Below are 20,876 nucleotides of genomic sequence, written 5' to 3'. Positions count from 1 at the left end.
TTACTTAGCCAGATAATGAGACATTATAGTGTATCTCAGAGCCTAAACTATCAATTTAGAGAGCTCTTCGATCAAATACAGTCAAGAAATGATTGTGCCTCCAAGTACTTATTTAATTAAGCATTTCTGTTCTAACAAGTGAAATAATTAATTTTGTATAAGTCAAAAGTCAAAAAGTCAAAAGTAACTTTATTGTCATTCAACCATACACAAGTATACAGCTGAACAAAATTTTGTTCCTCCAAGCTCATGCACTGAACAGAACACAGCAATTCATAAATGAGAACAACAAAAATACACATATACTACAACAGTGAAAAGAAGCAACCAAAGGCTCAATAGGCACAGAAGCTTCAAAAATCAAGCACAATTCCATGGACTACAGCAATCACTCTTCTACACCACCACCATCTCCCACTCCATTATCAGCAACATGCAAGTCCCAGTCCATTCTTCTGACCATGCTTTTGACATGACAGACCTCTCAGCCGCCACTAACTACAGACTCAAATGGCCACAACCAGTTAGATGAACTACCTCAATCTTCACCATCCAGACCATCACTGTCACCAGTTCTATTCTATGACACCATCTGTCATGTCCCAAGTCTAGTCCAGTTACCACAGACCCAAAAAAAAACAAACTGGGTCCCTTTAAATCCCATGGCCTCTGCTTCCTGCACTGCATATCCAGCTCGGCTCACCACTGCAGGCTCAAACTTCCAACAACCAGTGTTTCCAAAAAAACAGGCAAAAAATTCCAATGAGGATGCCAACAGACACTACAAACACCACCAACGCAATCATCCACACACTCGACAGACCAAAATGGACAACCATCTCAACAAAAACAAATCACGATACACCACAAAAACAAAAAAGTGCACAATGAGAGATGGAGAGCCCACTGCCACACAAGGCACCGCCATCTTGCAGTCCAAAAACTAACTATTTTATATATAATTTTATGTATATTTTATATGTATATATGTAATATATATGTGTATATATATATATATATATATATATATATATATATATATATATATATATACATACACACACACACACACACACACACACACACACACACACACACACACACACACACACACACACACACACAGAAAATTATTTTCAAATCAGAGCTAGTTTTAAATACAACAGCTATGCCATGAACAGAATATCAGTAATGGTGGATTTAAAAATAACTCTCTTAACACAATAGATATTTTGCAGTTCAGGGGTATATTATAATTTTAACAAAATATTGATCTGTTTGTCTTCAGCACTCACCTTCTGAAGCTCTGCTGTCGCTTTATTAATTTGGTTAACAAGATCTTGTTCTCTTTTGTTGACATCTGCAAGAGTCTTGCACACCTATAAGGAAACAAAATAATTTAATTTTTACTGATGGAAGTTTTGGGAGAACATTATTTTAAACAATCTGAAGCATACAGGCTTGTTAATTTAGGTATCTCCTATTCAAATAAGTATCAGTCTTCTACATGCTTCTCTTTGCACACACACACACACACGCACGCACGCACGCACGCACGCACACACACACACACACACACACACACACACACACACCTCTCTTATAGTGCACATACAAAAACAGATGTACAAAAATATATTTGTTTATGTATATATGTCTATGTGTATGCCTGTTTGTGTGTATATGTTGAAAATCCAAGGAACCACCGGAAGTAGTTGTTTATATAAAACACAGGTTTATTCAGTAATTCATAAACAAATCAAAATACTTGCCCACTTGGCTTGGCAGTTCAAAATGAAAACAAAACAGTCTGGCTACTTTACACCAACTATTTACAGTCCTCACAGACTCACCAAGAAACATGCTTTCTCTCTGAAAGCACCAGATTGTAGGCCTCAACTATTCCCTGATCTCACCTCTAAAATCCATGTGATTTCTCCAAGTGTGCCTGAGAAATTAGACTCAATTGAGTTGTCACACTTCAGCCTTCAAGGATGTTTTAGTTAAGCTTCTACTCAGCCTTCTAAACCTCTTCATAAGAAACAAACTTCCTGTCTGCTGTTGCAGAATGCTTCTTTTCTGAAAAGCATTCATTTGCCTTTTAACTTGTTAGTGCATAGCTTTCCTGACTATTACTGTTGAAACTTTTAGTTCCTAAGGCATATATAAAGGTATTTTCTTTTGTTGACTAGGTTTGTATTACTAGGCTAGTAGCCTGTTTTCAGGGGAGACCTGACGTGGTATTTATATTATTAAGGTAAATCGGAGCAGGTCATTGGGGAACTTCCCCTGCTCTTTCTGTGGTCAGGAAGCCTGAGGTCCAGGACTGGGTAGTAGCAACACGGTGGATGCAAATGTGAGTGAAGTTGAACATGCATAAGTAGCAGTTCACAGTCAGAAAAATGTTATAAACAAATTATGAATACAAATAATGCAGACAACAGATTACCACATATGGATACTATAGTGTTCTATGATGGAGAATTGAATGTTATTGTTTTCTGCTCAATGATTAATGAGCCAGAACCTTCAGATGATGTTTCTGTGTTGCTGTTGCAAAAAGAATGAAATGAGAAGGGTAATGAATATCATGAAAAGGAGAGACATGACATTTTGTCGGTGAGCATTCAGAATCATAGGAATTTACTCAACTAAAGCCTTGAACATTTTTAAGCTTAGCCTTTCTTACCCCAGTTTTCCCAATTATCAATACCCATGGGCTAGAATGGCTTTGGTATATGCCCGTGCCTTAGAGCATCTACAAACTACCCCTCTCCATAAGAGACACAGGTAAGAAATCAGGGGTGAATTTGTGATTTCCCATCCACTGGTCCAAACTGTGCTTGAATAGATTCAGGGATGAACTCTGTTTCAGTTGAATGAGGAGTCTTTCCCAGAGAAGGGGTGATCCTCTGAGATACATACCTGCCCCTCCAACATGTTTGTTTATGTCTCAGAATAGGTTTAGATCCTTAGATTGGGTAATTCTAGTGCTGTTTGTTTGGCTGGATCAGAAAATGCCTTGTATGTTAGGCACAGATGGCCTCTCAGTAGTTTGTAGGAGAGTGAGTACAGGGACAGGGCTTTGAGGCTGTTTGCATAGGACATGTTATTTACACTCTGAATTGTTTTAGTGAGGAACCACTGTGGCTCACTTTTGCAAATACCTGGTCAGGTACATGCTGAAGGGTACATTGTACTTGATTAGTGGTCTAATGAGGGTTTGAGGGGGATTGGGATTATGATCTCATTTGATCTGGATGCCATGGCCTTACTTATAAGTTGTGTCACAGAGGATTTTCTCACTGCTATTGACACATAGTGATCAACGTTCAGGTTACCCTCAACCTGAGTTCCCAAGTCCCTTACCACTGGGTCTGCCCTAAGGGGAGTGTTATCGGTGTTGTAATTTGCAAGAGTGGTCATCTTCCCAATGGGAGTAATTATGCATTTTTTGCATTGAGTTTTAGGCTGTGGTTCTGGCAGTAGTTATTTGTATGTGTCAGACCCTCCTCAAGGATATCTACATATTTAGGGGATTTAATGACTGCATCCAACTTGCAGTCATCAGCAAATTTTGGTGAGCCAAAAGACCATCGACATTTGCCCTAAGTTCATCAGGAGAGGTACCACTAACAGGACTATTGGTGGAGGTGAATTCCCCTACCCTAACTTCATGCGTTCCATCTGTGAGACATTTGGCGATCCATTGGGTGACATAGGGATTTATTCCTAAACTTGTGAGTTTGTCTATAATTCCCAAGTGAGATATTATGCCAAATGCCTTTGCCATCTCAAGGTAGGCAGTATGTACCATTTTGCCCTCATCCATGACTTTAGTGACCTTCTTGAGGAAGTTTACCAAAATTAGTAGGCATGACCAGCCCTTGACAAAACCAAACGGGGATGGGTCCAATGTCTGAAGATTTCTGTGTCTTTGTTTCTCAGGTCCATTATAATTCTTTCCATCTACTTGCATGTATGACTAGTCAAACATATGAGTTTGTAGTTAACTGGGTCTGTTTATGGTCCACATTTGTGTAGAAATCTGACTGTTTTCCTTAGAGATGAAGCCTGTCTGGAAGCTGTGTTTGAATAGAGAATCTAGTGGGCTTGACAGGGCATGACTCAAGCTATTTACAATGCATCCTGATATATTAGGACCCCTTGATGCGGTGTTTTTAGCTCTGTAGAGTGCAGTGAGGACCTGTTCTTTAGTGATAGTCGGGGAAGAAATGGTAGAGGGTATGTCCTAGGAAGGTACTAGGAGTGATAGGGGATAAAATTGGAGCCAAATTTATCAGCCAACAAATTTGCTATATCCCCCAGTTTGGTATAGGAAGTTCCATTTACTATTAGTTCAGCACACTGTTGGATGCTCCCTTTAAAGTTGTGTACATAACTAAAAAGGCCTTATGGTTATCTTTAGCCTGGGAGGCTATTTATGCCTGAAAGTTGGCTTTGGTGGACTTTATTAGTCTCCTGAGTTGCTTGTTGAGACTGATGAGGGAGGTTTTTTTGTCTTTTTGGGCATATCCCTTTCTATTTCTGGACAGGATTTTCTTTCTTTTGTTGTACAAGCTATTTATACTGGGGGTCCACCAAGGCACCTTGTTTTTGGAGTTTGTCCTAAGTTTATTTTAGTTTGGTATTGTTGTTTCTATGCAGTTATTTACATGCTTCTACAGGGTTTCCAGAAACACTTCCACATAGGCCAATGGGTTCTTTTAGTTTGGGGTGGGGCTGAAATTTAGCTATGCCATTGCTTAGTAAAATGTAGTTAGCACTGGAAAAGTTCCTTAAAGGTTCTGGATTTTGATGGAAGTTCAGCTTTTATATTTATTTCAAGGGTGACCACTTTGTGATGTGATCTCACCAGTGAGGACATTACATAAGGTGGGGGGGCAATGTTGCCTTATATTTGTGAGGACCAAATCCAGGATACTGGCATCCCTAGTAGGTGTGCAGGCTAGCTGTTTCAGGGTATTTGCATTGACAATATCCAAGAATCTTTGAGGCTGCATACTAGTGGTTGTGCGTGTATCCCTGTTTTAGGTGGAATAGTTGAAATCAACTATGAATATGGTGTTGGACTAAACTGTGAGTAACTCCAGTACCTTCAATTACATGGTATGGTTATGCTGAGTCATAGATGGATATCTATATCTAGCAAGCTTAGCTGGACATTGAGTAGCTCAGACATGTCATATTGTTTGACCAACCTTGGGGTGTACTTACTTTTTTGTGTAGATTGATACACCTCCACCCTTTGTCCATTGTGTGCTGTAGGTTATCTAAATGTGTAGAAGACATTATGGCCTTGTACTGATGGGGTGCCTTCCACAGCTTTAAACCATGTGTCAGTAACTGCACAGATGTCAAAGCTTACCAGAGTGAGGAGCGCTTCCAGTTGAGACTCCGAGCATTGAGTAGTAACACCTTTAGTTTATCTTCCATAGGATTTAATATGTTGGAAAGTTTATCAGATTGGTATTGCTTAAAAAAGACATTATAGTGGTGGATAATGTTAAGACCAATATCTGAAAGCCTAATGGGGACAGGTGCAGACCAGCCCTGGAAAGCAATGTGGTCTGTTGATTACATTGTCCCAAGCTGAGAAATATTGGACCCCTTAGAATGACACCAGTAACTAAGCCAATTGTTAAAGTCAATCATCTTGTGTTTATATTGTGTATCATCCTTGGAGAAGGTAGCATGCTGCTTATTGCTAGGCTTTTACCTGCCTGGGACAAATAATTGGGAAGGTGTTCCCTGTCTATATTCATATAGGCCAGGGAAGTATGTCTCAGTTCATTAACACCCACATGTACTATGGCAGAGCCATACTGGTGCTTGTGGTTCAATTTTCTGAGTACATGTGGGATCTGGTGGATCCTTATCTCTGAAAGGCAACTCACCATGACTGTCTTCTTGCTCAACCTGATGAAGGGGCATCAGTGTGTCTCCCAGTAGAGTCTCAAATGACCAATATATTGGGTTGTTTGGCAGTTTGCCTTAAAGGCTTAGAAGTTGCGACATTGTGAGATGTGGTTATATGTGTCCCAGGGAATGTTATCTTTGTATAGTGTCTGGGAAATTGCTGAGGGCAGTATATGGAAGGTCTTTGAGGACTGGGTAAATTGCATTTAACAGCCTCAGCATATGTGAACTTATGTGTCTGATCCATAATAGGTGTAGTGTGTGTTACTAGCAACCTGTTTTGGAGATATCAATGTTTGTATGTGAGACTTTGCCTCCAAAGAAACAGTGTAATTACATCTCATGTATACTGTTTCAGTCTGCTTAAGAATAAGTTGGCTGTCATTAACCATGAGACAATTGCTACATTGTCTCAGGATGCCAATTTCCCCCCGGCTGGCTACAGAGTCATTAATGCACATCCATGGCTGTCGGTCCTTTTTTTTTGTGTTCTACTAGATGTTTGAGAAAATAGCAGCAGAAGGTGCCATTGTCTATACAGATCACTGCAAACCACTGCTGCATGGTTAGCACAGGTGATAGGAAATAAGGTAGAGATTAATCCAATCAGTAAACAGTAAAATGCAGTACAAGTGTTTATATAAGGCTCAGATCCTGCAGCAGTTCACAATTCTCTCACTATTGTGAGTAATACTACAAGACTAAGGTTCCCAGATTAAGTAAAATGCAAACAAAAATGCTGTAGAAATATGATAAATGATGCTCAGGTCCTGCAGCAATTTACAATGTTCTCACTTTTGTGAGTGATACTACATGACCAGACTAAGAAAAAAATACAAGCAGAAAAAATGCATTATAAATGTTAATTGATAGGGATCATATCCTGCAGCAATTCACAATTCCCTCACTATTGTGATTGATATTAAAGACTAAGGATTCCAGGCTAAGTAAAATGCAACAGTGAAAATGAAGCAAAAATATAATAAATGAGGCTCTGAACCTACATTAATTCACAATTCTCTCACTATTGTGAGTTATACTGCAAGATTAAGGCCCTTAGACCAAGTAGAATACAAACAGTAAAAAAAGCATTGGAAATGAAATAAAAGATAATTTGCAAGTACAATCTACTAATAAATTATTTTATCTTTTAGTCTAAAAAGGGACTTTTTCTGGCAATGTTGGTTTTATGCCTTAAACCAGTGTAACACAGAATCTAAAACAGGGACAAAGTTGAGCATTGTTAAATATGGGACAATGTAATAAGTGTTTTGGATATTGTACCTGAAGATTTAAGAACATCTCTTCATATAAGTGATGATGCATTTTGTGTACTAAATTTTGAAAATGATGACCATGTGGAGAAGCTTGTAAATACATTTGAAACAAAATTAGACTGTGCCTTTTCCTATGTTTTTTTTTAAAGGGCTGAGAAAATGTTTTTAAAGGAAACAGAGTTGCAGTTTCATAGTGCTGATGTAACAACAAGAGAACACACTTTTTTTGCTAAATATAAGATTGAATATGATTAAAAATGTTTTGATGAAAGGTGTTTATGGACTTGGGCAATGGAATTATTTGTGTACTTAGAAAAGAAGTATGGAGATGGTATAGATTTGCATAGTTTTGTTATTGCGACAAAGTGGAGAAATTTGTAAATACAATTGAAACACAATCACTCTGTGCCCTTTGGAGTACTTTCTAGTTAAAGGGCTGAGAAAATGTTTTAGAAGAAATAAAGTTGCAGTTTGTAAATACATTTGAAATAAAATCACTCTGTGCCCTTTCCTATGCTTTTCTGCTTAAAAGGCTGAGAAAAATGGTTTAAAGGAAATATATTGCAGTTTCATACTGCTGATGTAGCAGAACAAGATATCACTGACTTTTTTGTTGCTAAATGTAAGACTGCATATGATAAAAAAAATTGATGAAAGGTGTTTATGGACTAGGGAATGGGGATTATTTGTGTATTTACAAAATAAGGATGAAAATATATGTTTGCCAAGTATTGTTATTATTAAAGTAAAAACAAAGGTATGATATATTGGAAGGCCATCTAAGTTGTGATTTCACTGTCATTTAGCTGACCATTTAATTAATGAATGTCCTAAAAGGAAGTTTTACCAATGTCAGGAAATGGGACATAACATAAAACAATGTTTATTGCATTGTAGAAAATGTGGTGGTACAAATCATTTCTTGTTTGACTGTGACAGCATGCTTTATGGTAATAGAAAATAGGAAAACAAGATACAGTTCTTCTTCCTGATATTGAGCAAAGAGATCAGGATGCAGAATAGGAGGCTGTGGGAAGTGACACAGTAGAAGAAGTATTTGATTATAATATATAAATACAAAATCAGTAGTTGTATTTATCTACTGAATGAGATTGGGGAGATTGAGAGGAGAATGAGGATAAGGAAAATAGACAACTGGGACAAGCATATAATAAAAACTTTGAAGCAAAAGATTGCAAAGAAGGGAACAGGATAATTTAAGTATTCTCTTTACACACTTTTACCATAATAAAAGAAAGCAGTGATGTAGAAGTACAAGTATGATTTATTATGTGTATTGGATATAAATTTACTTAGTTCTGATCAACAAAGAAAGCCAAAAGTGATATCGGGGATAAGATTGTGTGGAGTTTTGGAAAAGATCAGTGGTCTGACATTGCAGTGATAATCAAATGTAGGCCTTATAAAATAAATGACATTATTGCTAAGCTGGGGAGATGCATAGTTTGTGATCTGAGAAGTTAAACTAAGATATGGAGACCAACTGTATAATATGCATCTACACAAAGTAAAAATAGAGAATTCCTTATGAAATTAGAGATGTTTCTAATAATAAGTATGCATATTATAATTACTGAGGATTTTAATTTAAGAAAAAAGTAGAAGTAGGAAAAATAAATAAGGATGAGTATTCATGTAGAACAATGATGAAAGTGGGCTTGTTAAAGTTAGGTAAAAAAGAGATTACCCATATGAAAGGGGATCTATTATGACAGAAGCTAATTATGTTATATATTCTAAATATTTGAAAGAAATGAGACAAAGAACTTTTGAAGTTTTGTTTTTATCACTATGCAATAGAGACTAAAACTTCCACAAAACCAGGGTATATTAAAGAGATAAAAGGAAATAATAGATTTATGGGTGAAGTTGTAAAACAGACATGATTTAATAAGGAAATGGGTACATTAAGGAGTGACCATTAATCTGTGAAAGATCTTTATAAAGATGAAAATTAATGGTGGGTAGCATTCAAATATAAACATAAAAAGGAATATGTATGGTTGGAAAAAATACTGAAGCATGCAAAACAATAGATATAATTTCCTAATCGGGGAAAATTATCCTTAATAGGTATAGATGAGAAAGAAAGAAAGACCGAAAAAAGAAGAGTTAAATTGTGAAAATCTGAAATTAACTATTTACTGCATAAACAGAAATGTTTACTTACAGGAAAAAGCAAAGACTTATCGCTTTTTTTGGAAACAAGGTAAAGTGTGAAGGAGGAAGAATGTTTTCTGTCAAGAATAGAGATAATATTGTATCTGATAAGACATCAAGTAAAACTGAAGTTGAGGATTATGTTAAAAGAATTGTATGCATAATATAATGTAAGTATGGTTTATGAAAGGAATGGAAAAAAGTTTGAAACCTGCATGAATAATAAATTTGGAACAAATATTACAATACAGGAATTAAACAGTGTTTTAAGAAGTATCAGAAGATTATATGCTGGACCATAATGAATGGCACGGGGTACAAAATATTATTTGAAGAAATTATGAAATGTATTTATAAAAAAGTAGACAAGGATGATATAAGAAATTTGATACTATTAAAACTTAATAATTCAGATCATAAATTATTTATGATGATTTTAGTGAAAGTAATAGGAAGGGTTATTTCTAATCCATATAATTAGGGAGTTTTTGCTGTGGAGGATATGAATGTTAGGGATTGATTGATTATATGTAAAGAGGTGATAAGAGTTAAAAGTGAAGAGTGTGAGGCTAGAGTATCTGCATGTGATGTTGAAAAGACATATCATTCTATTGAGCATTACGTAATCCTTAATATATTAAGGGCATGTGGATTAAAAATTAGATTATATATATTGCAGAGACAATGTATATAAATTTGTTCATTAAGAATTTAATAAATGGTTGGTTTAGTAAAGATTTAGACATATCTATAGGGGTGAAACAAGTATTCCCTTTCAGTAGTATGCTATTTTCTTTAGCAATGAATGCTATTATATCAACTAGTTTAAGTATACAGAGTACTGAATTATTATTGCATTATACATTGATCATACTGACATACATATGTTATGCAATTGATTTAGTAAATAAAGGAAATAATACAGAATGGCTTATTGAAATTGTACTGAAATTTGAATAAGGTTAAATAGAGCAAGTTTGGGACTTAATAATTCTAAATGGAAAGGTTCTGGAGATACTGTAAAATTTGCTGAAATGTAATTTTCTTGCTCAGAAGTTAATATATTCAGTATTATATTTGGAGGGTGGTTAAAGAATAATGTAGATGTTTGTTACAGGATATCAGAAGTATAATGAATATGTGGAAAACATTTGATTTATCACTTTGTAAGATATATATCAATTTTTACTTTTTTGGCATCAAGTTTGAACCCAGTTAACATATAAGTTATTTAGTGTTTTAAAGATGAGGGTACATTAGGTCTTATTAATCCTATTGCATTTTTGATGTCATTGCATGTTTACTAGATTTTTAAAAAAGTAAGATAAAAAGGAAAAAATGTGTAGGTACAATTTTATGGGAAAGTATAAATCTGTATTGGAAACTGGTAGAAGGGAAAACCTTTTTTGTAGGGAGATGAATTGCAGTATTATGATACAACATGTAGATGGAAGCTAAAAATAAAATATTACTTTCTTAAACAGAAAATCATAGTATGTATATGTTATGTAACAATTTTATTGTGTTCTGTTGGAGAATAAGAAATGAGGTAGAAATATTTAAGATTGTATTTGAATCACAAGATCTTCATGGTGTCTAATGCTGGAAAAAGATTACCTGTAACAGGTACTATGAAATGTAAACATATTAAGGACATGATTATGCAATATATGTCAAAAAGGAAGAAATGATGGGAAATTTTGCTTTAGAATGTAGAAGAATACAAATTATTTTGAGTTTATATGCAGTTGATTTTGATGAAAGCTACTTTTCCCCCCACTCACCTGACATACTTTTGACATTCTGACCTTTTGGCGAGCTATACGTTTTATATAAAGCATTTATATATATATATATATATATATATATATATATATATATATATATATATATATATATATGTATATATATAAATATGAGTGTATTACTAAATTTCAATAAGTACTAGCTAAGCACAATATATCAATGCAGGCATATTGACAACATACTTACTCAAACTCCACCATTGCCGGAAATACACCAGTCCAAAAAGGAAGATAGTCAGCCTTGTTTTGCAGTTAGTTAATCAGTAACAAAAAAATGACCACTAGTTTGCAGACATATTCCATTTGTGCAGTGGTACTCTTAGAGAAGAGGTGTAGGGTTGGGGGGGAGGGGTGAAGTTATGGTAAAGTCTAAGGTTAGCACTGATCCGAAATATGGTGAAGGAAGATTCAGTCCTTCCCAACTACCCTTACTCTTGTGCAATAACCCTAACACCTAACATATATATATATATATATATATATATATATATATATATATATATATATATATATATAATAAATTTCTTTCATTGAGAAGGCATTTCTACAAGAATACAAAATAAACACACTATAATAATTAATGCTGATTCTTCCTTCTGAAGCTTATAATCTGTAAAGTCGACTTGTCTCATGGATATGCCCTCTTTAAACAACCTTATGCCTGTATTTATTGCAAAATGTTTGATCTAATGTATGCACAAATGTGTGTTACATACATTATTGTTAATTTTATGGTATCATCAAATGGTTCTATTTTGTTGCGTAACATGCAGTTGTAATAAATGCAACTTATGCTAATTGTCTATTCAGCTTTTCTCCCTGGTCTTCCACTGAAAATGGGCTCGTACCCAGTCAGACTTTCCCAGTAAACAAATGCATAGGGTGTGGAAGTTGCAGCCTTCCACATGGGGAGTGGGAGTGGTGCAGCACCCCCTGCAAAAAAAAAACAAACAAAAAAACTGTTTTTTTTGTTTAGTTTTCGATTAGTTCAATCAATTATTGTTGAGTGGTTGGGCATTTCACTTAAGTGTCACACACCTGTTTCTGTGTGTGTGCATGCGTGCATGTGTGTGTGTGTGTGTGTGTGTGTGTGTGTGTGTGTGTGTGTGTGTGTGTGTGTGTGTGTGTGTGTGTGTGTGTATGTATTTATAATTTATTTACCTTCATTTGTTTACTGGGATCCTGCAATGGGTCAGAAAGTTACATTTCAGTGGAGGCCCAGGGAGAAAAGCTACAGAAAAATTACAGCATTACATTCAGAACAGTAAATAGAGATATACAAATATACAACATTTAAACAGAGTAACATTAATTAATAGCTGCATTGTGAAAGCATCTATAAAATATATTTGGAAATGAACTTGGTCTAGGGAGAGAAAAGGGGAAATGGAGGATTAGTATTAAGATGTGAGAGAGAATGTATAGGTAGAAGGAAGAAGAGGGTGATATAGGGAGGAAGGAGGAGAATTTGGACCAATAAGTGAAGAGAAAGTGCTTGGAAAGAAAAGGAGAAAGTAATGGGAGAACGTTTGTCATCCAGGAGATGTGCAAGTGCAAGTTCAGATCCGGGTATCCTTTAGGAATTCTCTTGTTTCTGCTTTAAGAGAGTTGGTGTTTACTGTACTCCTCAGAGTGAGAGAGAGGTGGTTCCAAATTTTGGCCAAGAAGGAGGAGAACAAAGAGGCAACAGTTGAGCTGTTAACTTTTGTAACTCTTAATTATATTTTGTCAATGGATCTTAGCTGGTTAATGGTTCATAAAGTTGGGGAATATTTTTTTTCAAACTAGGGCATTTGTTTTATAATAGATGAGTTTGTGAGAAGTGACTAGTTAGGCAAGTGAAAGGTAATGCCTTAACTGTAACCTGTGAAAATTTTTAAGGCCAGATAGTGGAGTCCTATCATGATGACTGGCGACAAATTGTGCCACTTTATTTTAACATTGTTCCAAGAGTCCAAACTGCGTGGATTGTAGGTCAGTTAAGATAGGAGCAGCATAGAGTAGTTTAGGGATGTGAATGGATTGAGCAATGCTTTTTCTGTCATTACCTGTGACGTATTGTTTGGCCCTGTAGAGTGCATCTATTTTTTGGTGTGTGATTTTTACCATTTATTTTAAGTGATCAAATTTTAAGCATTTATCAGTAGTGACTCCTAGAAGCATAGCTTGATTTACTAGTTCCATGTTTTTAGAGGAAATTATTTTGAAGTTATTTTTGTAATCTGTTGAATAATTTGTGGTAAATATGATCAGTTTTGTTTTTTTTAGAGTAAAGGAGCTGGTGTGTTTCAGACAGCCAAGTGTCTAATGTGGAGAAAAACTCTTGGGTGAGTTATTTTAATATATCTACGCTTTTAGAAGAACAGATGATTGTTGAATCATATCTGTACTGTATGATAGTGGCTTTAGAAGCCTGGCGGAGATAATTACTAAATATATTGAACAGCAGGGGTCTAAAATGGATTCTTGAGGGGCACTCACTGTTTTAGGAATGAAAGAGGAGATGTAATTTTGCCATTTTAGTGCCTCTTGCCCATTTGAGAAGTATCTGGAGAACCACAATAGTGACATTTCATGTATTCCTAGACAAACTAATTTTTGAAGAAGTTTCTGGTGGGATACCATGTTGAAAACTTTGAATCAAATTAGAAAAAGTCCTGAGACTAAGTTCCAGAGTTTTGAACTAAGGAGAGCTGTACACAGTTAAGGTGTCCACCTCACACACAAGAGGTACGAATTTCACCAGGGGAAATTTACTTTTCATAAACTAGCCCACAAGAGCAGCTAGTTAATACACTTCCCAGGAGTTTCACCTTTGCTCCTCTTGGACAGGGGCAGTAGTTGTTGATTTAGTTCTGTTTAATACCTTGATATTCTTGGCAACAGGGGTTGTACTTGGCTAGGCTTGTAAGGGGCCTAGGGCCATTAGCCTAGTAAACTGCTATGATCCTATGCACTAGGAAAAGGACAGAAGCCATGCTGTGTTGGAGAAAGAAGGCAGTTGACAGTGAGAATGCTGCAAAGTCAAGACTGGGTATACTTTTCTATAATTTTTGACAGTGGAGGCAGTATGACTGTTTGCTTGACATTTGAGAGTTCATTTGAGTTACCACCTTTATGGAGAAGAAAAATGTGACACCTTTTTCATAAGGCTGGGACATAGCTTTTGATAACCGAGTGTTGATTAGGAAAGAGACAGGAAAGACTGTGGCATCAGCAGTAATTTTTAATTACTCAGATGGTATGTTATCTTGGGCAAGGGTCTTAGGTTTTAAGGTTAGTAACAGTTTTGTGACTGTAGAAAGTGAGACTGTTTTGAATGCAAGGATTTTTGGGGCTAACAAGGGAGGAGGGGAATCTGTGTCTACCTGAGCTGATGGTTTAATAAGAAGGGTTACTGTTTGGATGAAGGGTACTGAATTTGCTGGCTACACTGTCAGTTTGGTTTGATGAACTAGGTGTTGGTTGTGCTGCTATACCAAGTTCAGCTTGTTGATTGTAGTCCAAAAAGCTTTGGGGTTGTAACTTGCTGCCTGTATATTGATATAGTAGTATATAGGTATATATATATATATATATATATATATATATATATATATATATTATTTATTTATTTATTTTATTTATTTTACATTTGTTTACCGGGATAGTCCAACTGGATATATGTCCATTTTCAGTGGAGGCCCGGGGAGAAAAGCTCCAACATGATAACTTCAGTTTTTACAAGAATAAACACACAGATTATTTATATTGAAAAAGTTATACAGTAGTAAATATATAGTATCATTGCATTTGTTTACAAAAATCTCAGTTACATTAACAGTTGCAATCAGCACAGTATGCTTGTAGAGAACGGCCTGCAAGTGTTAGAAAACAAGTTGGTTAATTAGAGTGAATAATGATGCAGCTTAGTCAGGGAAGGAGCATGGACAAAGCCAGTTGATTGTAAGATACTGTGTAATGCTTTTTTTGAAAAGGTTTAAGGAGGATTGCAAGGTGATATGATTTGGTAGAGATTTCCAGGTCTTGGCAACAGAGTTGGCAAACAGAGAATCGCCTGCAGAATTGTTGGCTTTGTAAGTATGGACCATTAATTTGTCAGCCGATCTTAGTATAAATATATATATATATATATATATATATATATATATATACATACATGTGTTGAGGAAATATAATGGACCCAACCAGAGAGGCAGAAAGTTCCCATATGTGATGCCTGTGGGAGCTGGAATGTGTGGAAAGCTATCTCTAAAACTTGTAGGAGGAATAATAATGTTTCTGTTTGCAGGGATGTTGATGAAATGCCACCACCAGGTGAATGGTAAAGAAGATCTGGAAGGAAAAGGCTGAACTGCAGGAATATTTAGTTTTATATTTCAGGTGGAAAAGAATGAGCCGTATGACTACTGAGGATCTGTATGTCAGCTTTGAGACAAACCTCCCGGTGTGTATTTTGGGACACTGCTCTTGTGAAATTGTCTGTGAAAATATCAGTGGTAATGAAGGACTGCACTGGGTTTTCTGATTTTTCTCCAAATCGTTTTGTCCTTTGTAAATAAACCTCAGTTATACAACTATGACGCTGGTGTGACACACTGTTTTGTTTCTGAAAGAACTAGAAAGATACAATAATAGTGGCTTGCAGCAGGCAGAAAAATCAGTTTATACAAATTATGGCATTTAAATAGCTGTCTGACAAGTGCTTCTCTCGCCTACTCCCAATCCCACCCATTGCAAACTCAGATTGCGAGCAGATATTAATTGGCTGCATAACAGAAATAAGCCTCCAAAGTACAGAAGCCTGTGCTATGTTGCATGAAAGGCTTGCTGAAACTTAGGAACTCTTAAATCCCTGTGCCTATATAGAGACTTACTTTATGATCTTTGCAAAACATTTTTTTTTCTTGCTATTGTGGCAGTGTAAGGGTTATCTGAAAGACATCTGTTTCCTTTTCTTATTGTCTGTTTTCTTGTTAAACCAAAGCCTTGTGTGTATTTAACTTAAGCTGGTGAGTTCTGAGAAAAATTGTGAAATTAACTGAGGTCCTACTACAGAGGAGTGCAGACACTGGACATGTACTTGGTCTACAGCAACAGGCTGCTGGAAGCATGAACCAGCAGCACACCTTTACCAGAAAGGCTCATCCAGACTCTGCTACACTTTGCTGTGAAGGAAAGGTTAGTTTGCTGTTATTTTTTGTATTTCTGTATTGCCTTTCTATATTTTGAATACTGTAGTTTGTTTTCTTTACCTTGTGTTTTGCTTGCATTCTGTTTTAACAGCATATTAAAACTTCAAAAGAGACCACAGCTCTCTCTGTTCTGAGTCAGGCAGAATTTTTCCTTCCCTCCCACCCATTTAAGTTGTCTTGTTAAATACCACTGTCTTTCTAGTTGCCCGCCTCTTATGTTAATCTGACCATATATCTCATTTCTCTCTACTTTCACTGGCTTATGTGAGTAATCACAAAACCATCACTTTTGAAATCCCACCCTTCAATTATTTAAATTTATTGGCCATCCTACAGTATTTCATAGTACCAAAATACAAAAGTAACCACCCCTTTCAGTCCATCTTGCTGTTTTAAAAATAGTAACTCTCCACTAAACCTTAACTTTTTAAACAGGTAAAACTCAAGTTACCTACTTTCATATCTAACTTCTCTAGTGCACACTGCAGAGTGCATTCTTTTCAATCTTACCTTTAAGCATCCCTGTTACTAGCACTTTCTCTAATACCTAAAGATCATCTCTACTTGACTCCAAGTAGACTTTTCTCTATCTGTTAAACCTAGCACTTGCTCCTACAGTACGTATTACCTTGATACGGCACTCTTATAGATAGCACCTCAAAAAGGCAAACCCCATTTCTCGGTCACCCACGTCCCTCGGAATCTCTTTTAAAGTTTTTGTCTAGTCCTTCTAGCATGTCGAGGATCAGTTGCTAGTGTCCTCTCCTGCTCAGCTGGTGAACCTGGGAATATTGAGGCAATGTTACAATTGCCTCATGTACACAGACAACCCTCTCCTCCTCCCACAAAACACAAATACATGCGAGAGATGCAACTATACGGCCAAACTGGAGGCTGAGCTCTCTCAACATAGGACTGGCAAGACCAGTCAGGAGGAGAAGGTTACCACACACACTATAGACCCAGTCTCACATAGTACCATCACAACCTCAAATCATACACATAAACACACAAAGACATACTCGGCTCTGATCAAAAATCTACCAAAACAGTAGAGGCCACCAAAGCAGACACCCAAACAACCACCACCTCAGAACACAACACCTGCAACACATAGACCTCACAGTCAGAGTGTCAAAAGTCACAGCCCTTAAGGCCAAACACAATGCCAGACACACTAGTCATTGGTGACTCCATAGTCAGACACACTGACGTCCCGCTCACCAGACTGAGTAAGGAGAAGGTCACAGTAAGCTGCCTGTCGGGCGCTAGAATCCGCCACATAACGCAAGCACTCAGGTCTCTCAACAGCAGGTACAAATACGACTCAGTCATTGTCCACGCTGGTGTAAACGACCTGAGACGTACCTCCTTGGACTACATGAAAAGAGACATTGAGGAGCTCTCTGATTATGTAGCCCAGGCAGGTATGACCCTGACCTTGAGCAGTATCCTACCTTCACCAAGAATGATGCCACAATACAGAGATAAGATGATCAGCTTTAACAATTGGCTTAAACTCTGGTGTCATTCAAAGGGGATCCAATGTCTGTCTGCCTGGGATGACATGCTGGACAAGCCACGTTGCTTCGCAAGGGACGGCTTGCACCTGTCACGCCTGGGATTCTGGATATTGGCAAAGGCTCTTGCCACCCCCATAGTGCCTTTTTTAGGCAAGGCTCAAATTCTAAACCTACCACCCTAGAACACAAAAAGGAAAAAAACTAAGGGTAATGCTGCTCAATGCCAGAAGTCTAAATCTCAAAATGCACACTCGAGGCCCTTCTCAGTATGGAGAACATCGATGTCTGTGCAGTGACAGAAACCTGGTTCAAGGCTCCTGAGAGCACCCCAGCACTATCAGGTTTTACCTCTTATCATGCGTTCCGGCCCCAAAATCCGGACAATACCAAGAAAGGAGGGGGTATCCATATTCATCAAGGACACCCACACCTCAAGACTGGTGGCAATGCACGATGCATCGGAGACCATCCAGGTGCAATTAACCATAGGCAAGACTGCTCTGCAAATTGTAGCATGTTACAGGCCACCCTCACAAACTCAGGAACCTCACATGGCCTTCCTGAAAACACTAGAGGATAAATGTATCACCAAACACCATCATACTAGGTGACTTCAATTACCCTAATATAGACTGGGAACACTACTCAAGCCCAAACACCCTAGCCCAAAAGTTCCTGGAATTCATAAACTCAAATGCCATGGAACAACTAGTCACCATCCCCACAAGAGGAGAAAACATACTTGATCTCATCATCACGAACATGGGAGCACAATGTTCAACACCGGAAGTATACCCCTCACTGGTGAGATCAGATCACAAACTAATCTCGCTGGAGGTCCTCATCCCACCCCCACCTGAAATAAAAAAAACCACAGTAAAGAACTTCTCGAAAGCCGACTTCACACTTCTAAAGACTAGTGTGGTCTCCTTTTAGGCCCCGAGCGGCAGAAAACAGTACTCAAGCCGCTGAATCACTTACAAATGCCTTCTACCAGCACCTGCAGGACTGCATGGATAAGGCAATCCCAAGCAAAACAAAGACTCTTTGTACCAAAGGCAAGCGTCCAGTCTAGTGGACCCCAGCCATAAACAAACTCTACAACAAAAGGAGGAAGCTACTACAAGATAGAGCAAAATCCTTAAAAGGTAAGACACCCTTGATCACTATAAGTAAAAACTAAGAGCTCTCATAAAATCATCCAAAGCAAATTTTGAGAGAAAAATAGCTAAAGACTCAAAAGACAATCATAAGGCCTTCTTTAGCTATGTTAGAAACCTGGGAGGAAACTCCCAGATATGCTCAGAACTAGTTCAAAATTATGTGAAGATTACTGATCCTACAGACATTGCCAACATACTGGCTGACAGGTTCAATGCAAACTTCTCCCCTCCCCAAAAGGAGAGATATCTATACCAAGCGATTGCAGCCCCCAAACATCTCCAACGCCCAAGTGAGAACTGCTCTCTCCAAAGCAAAAAACACAGCATCCATGGGACCTGATGGTGTCCCCGGCTGTGTGCTCCACGAACTCAACGAGGAATTAAACCCACAGCTAGGACAGCTGTTTAATCATAGTCTTACCTCTGGATACGTACCCAGGGAGTGGCGCACTGCAACTGTGGTCCCACTTCACAAAGGTGGTGCCTCCACCAACCCTGGAAATTACCGGCCCATTAGCTTGACAAGCCTTATCTGCAAAGCCATGGAGAGGATCATAATGGACCTCATGAATAAAGACATAGGGAATTTGCAGACTTTGGATCCATCCCAGTTTGGCTTTGTCAAAGGCAGATCATGCCTTCTAAACTTGGTTGACTTTTTCGAAACAGTCACCAAAGCCATTGACGAGGGAAAGACAGTCCATACAGCCTACCTCGATCTGGCGAAGGCCTTCGATACAATACCCCACTCGGGTATCATTGAAAAACTCATCAGCTTAAATGTTAACCCATACATCACAAGATGGGTTGCAAACTGGCTGAGTGACAGAACCCACAGGGTCAGAGTTGCTGGCGCCATGTCAGACTCAAAGCCTGTCACAAGTGGTGTACCACAGGGCTCACTCCTGGGCCCACTCTTGTTTGGCATCTACTTTTCCGAAGTACAAGCAAACACAGGAGGGTTATGGCTGACAAAGTTTGCAGATGACTGCAAACTGGGCCATAGTAGAAAACACATCTGACACAGATATCCTTCAGAAGGGTCTCACAGAAACGGATAACTGGTGCCAGAGCCATGGCCTAAAGTTAAATGCCAAAAAATGCATAGTCATACCCTTCGGGAAAAACAAGGTTACCCCTAGCTACCAAATAGGTGGCAATCCACTGAGCACAGAAGAAGTTATCAGGGACCTGGGGACCCAGGTTGATAGTAGTCTGTCATTCGACACCCATGTAGCTAAAGTAGTTAGGAAGACCTTCTACATTGCCCACCTTATCATGAAGGGATTCTCATCTAGATCAAAGGAGGTCATAGTCTCCCTATACTCATCACTCATCAGACCAGTGATTGAGTACAATGCCCCATTCGGAATGTATCTGACCCGACACTTGCAGCAGCTGGAGAGGCCACAAAAGTTCCTCACCAAAAGGATAAAGGGTCTCAAACATCTGTCCTATGCTGCCCGACTGAAAGAACTCCAGCTCTATTCAGTCGCTTACCGCTTGCTCAGAGGTGACCTTTTCCTAACATACAAGGCCATGTCAAACCCAGATTTGATGAATATGCTGCACCTCAAAAAATCTAGACACATCAGAGCCACAAGGGCGGGAGACTTAAACCTCGACACGGCTATTAATAGGACGTGCTGGAGGGATAGATTCATCACCCAAAGACTCCCTATGCTGTGGAATAAAATCCCGGTATATGTGAGGCAGAGCACCTCGCTGGCCTTGTTCAAGAGAAATCTTGACCAATGGATGGGAGATCGCAGATATACCCCAGGGATTAACT

At 37.9% G+C, this 20,876-nt stretch overlaps 1 protein-coding gene across 1 annotated transcript in view; it reads right to left on the bottom strand.

The window, feature by feature from the left end:
- Window positions 1-20,876, bottom strand: part of LOC122789362 (trichoplein keratin filament-binding protein-like) — an 823,181-nt gene that overhangs the window by 12,908 nt on the left and 789,397 nt on the right. Inside the window, exon 12 of the mRNA XM_044056751.1 lies at window positions 1,296-1,379. Coding sequence (XP_043912686.1) covers window positions 1,296-1,379 — 84 coding nt within the window. The remainder of the gene's footprint in view (window positions 1-1,295; window positions 1,380-20,876) is intronic.

Source organism: Protopterus annectens, chromosome 14.part0 (genome assembly GCF_019279795.1).
Source record: "Protopterus annectens isolate FY-2018-M chromosome 14.part0, PAN1.0, whole genome shotgun sequence".
Classification (NCBI taxonomy): domain Eukaryota; kingdom Metazoa; phylum Chordata; order Ceratodontiformes; family Protopteridae; genus Protopterus; species Protopterus annectens.
Note: the sequence above shows the minus strand (reverse complement) of the source record. Positions and strands in the feature narration are given on the sequence as shown.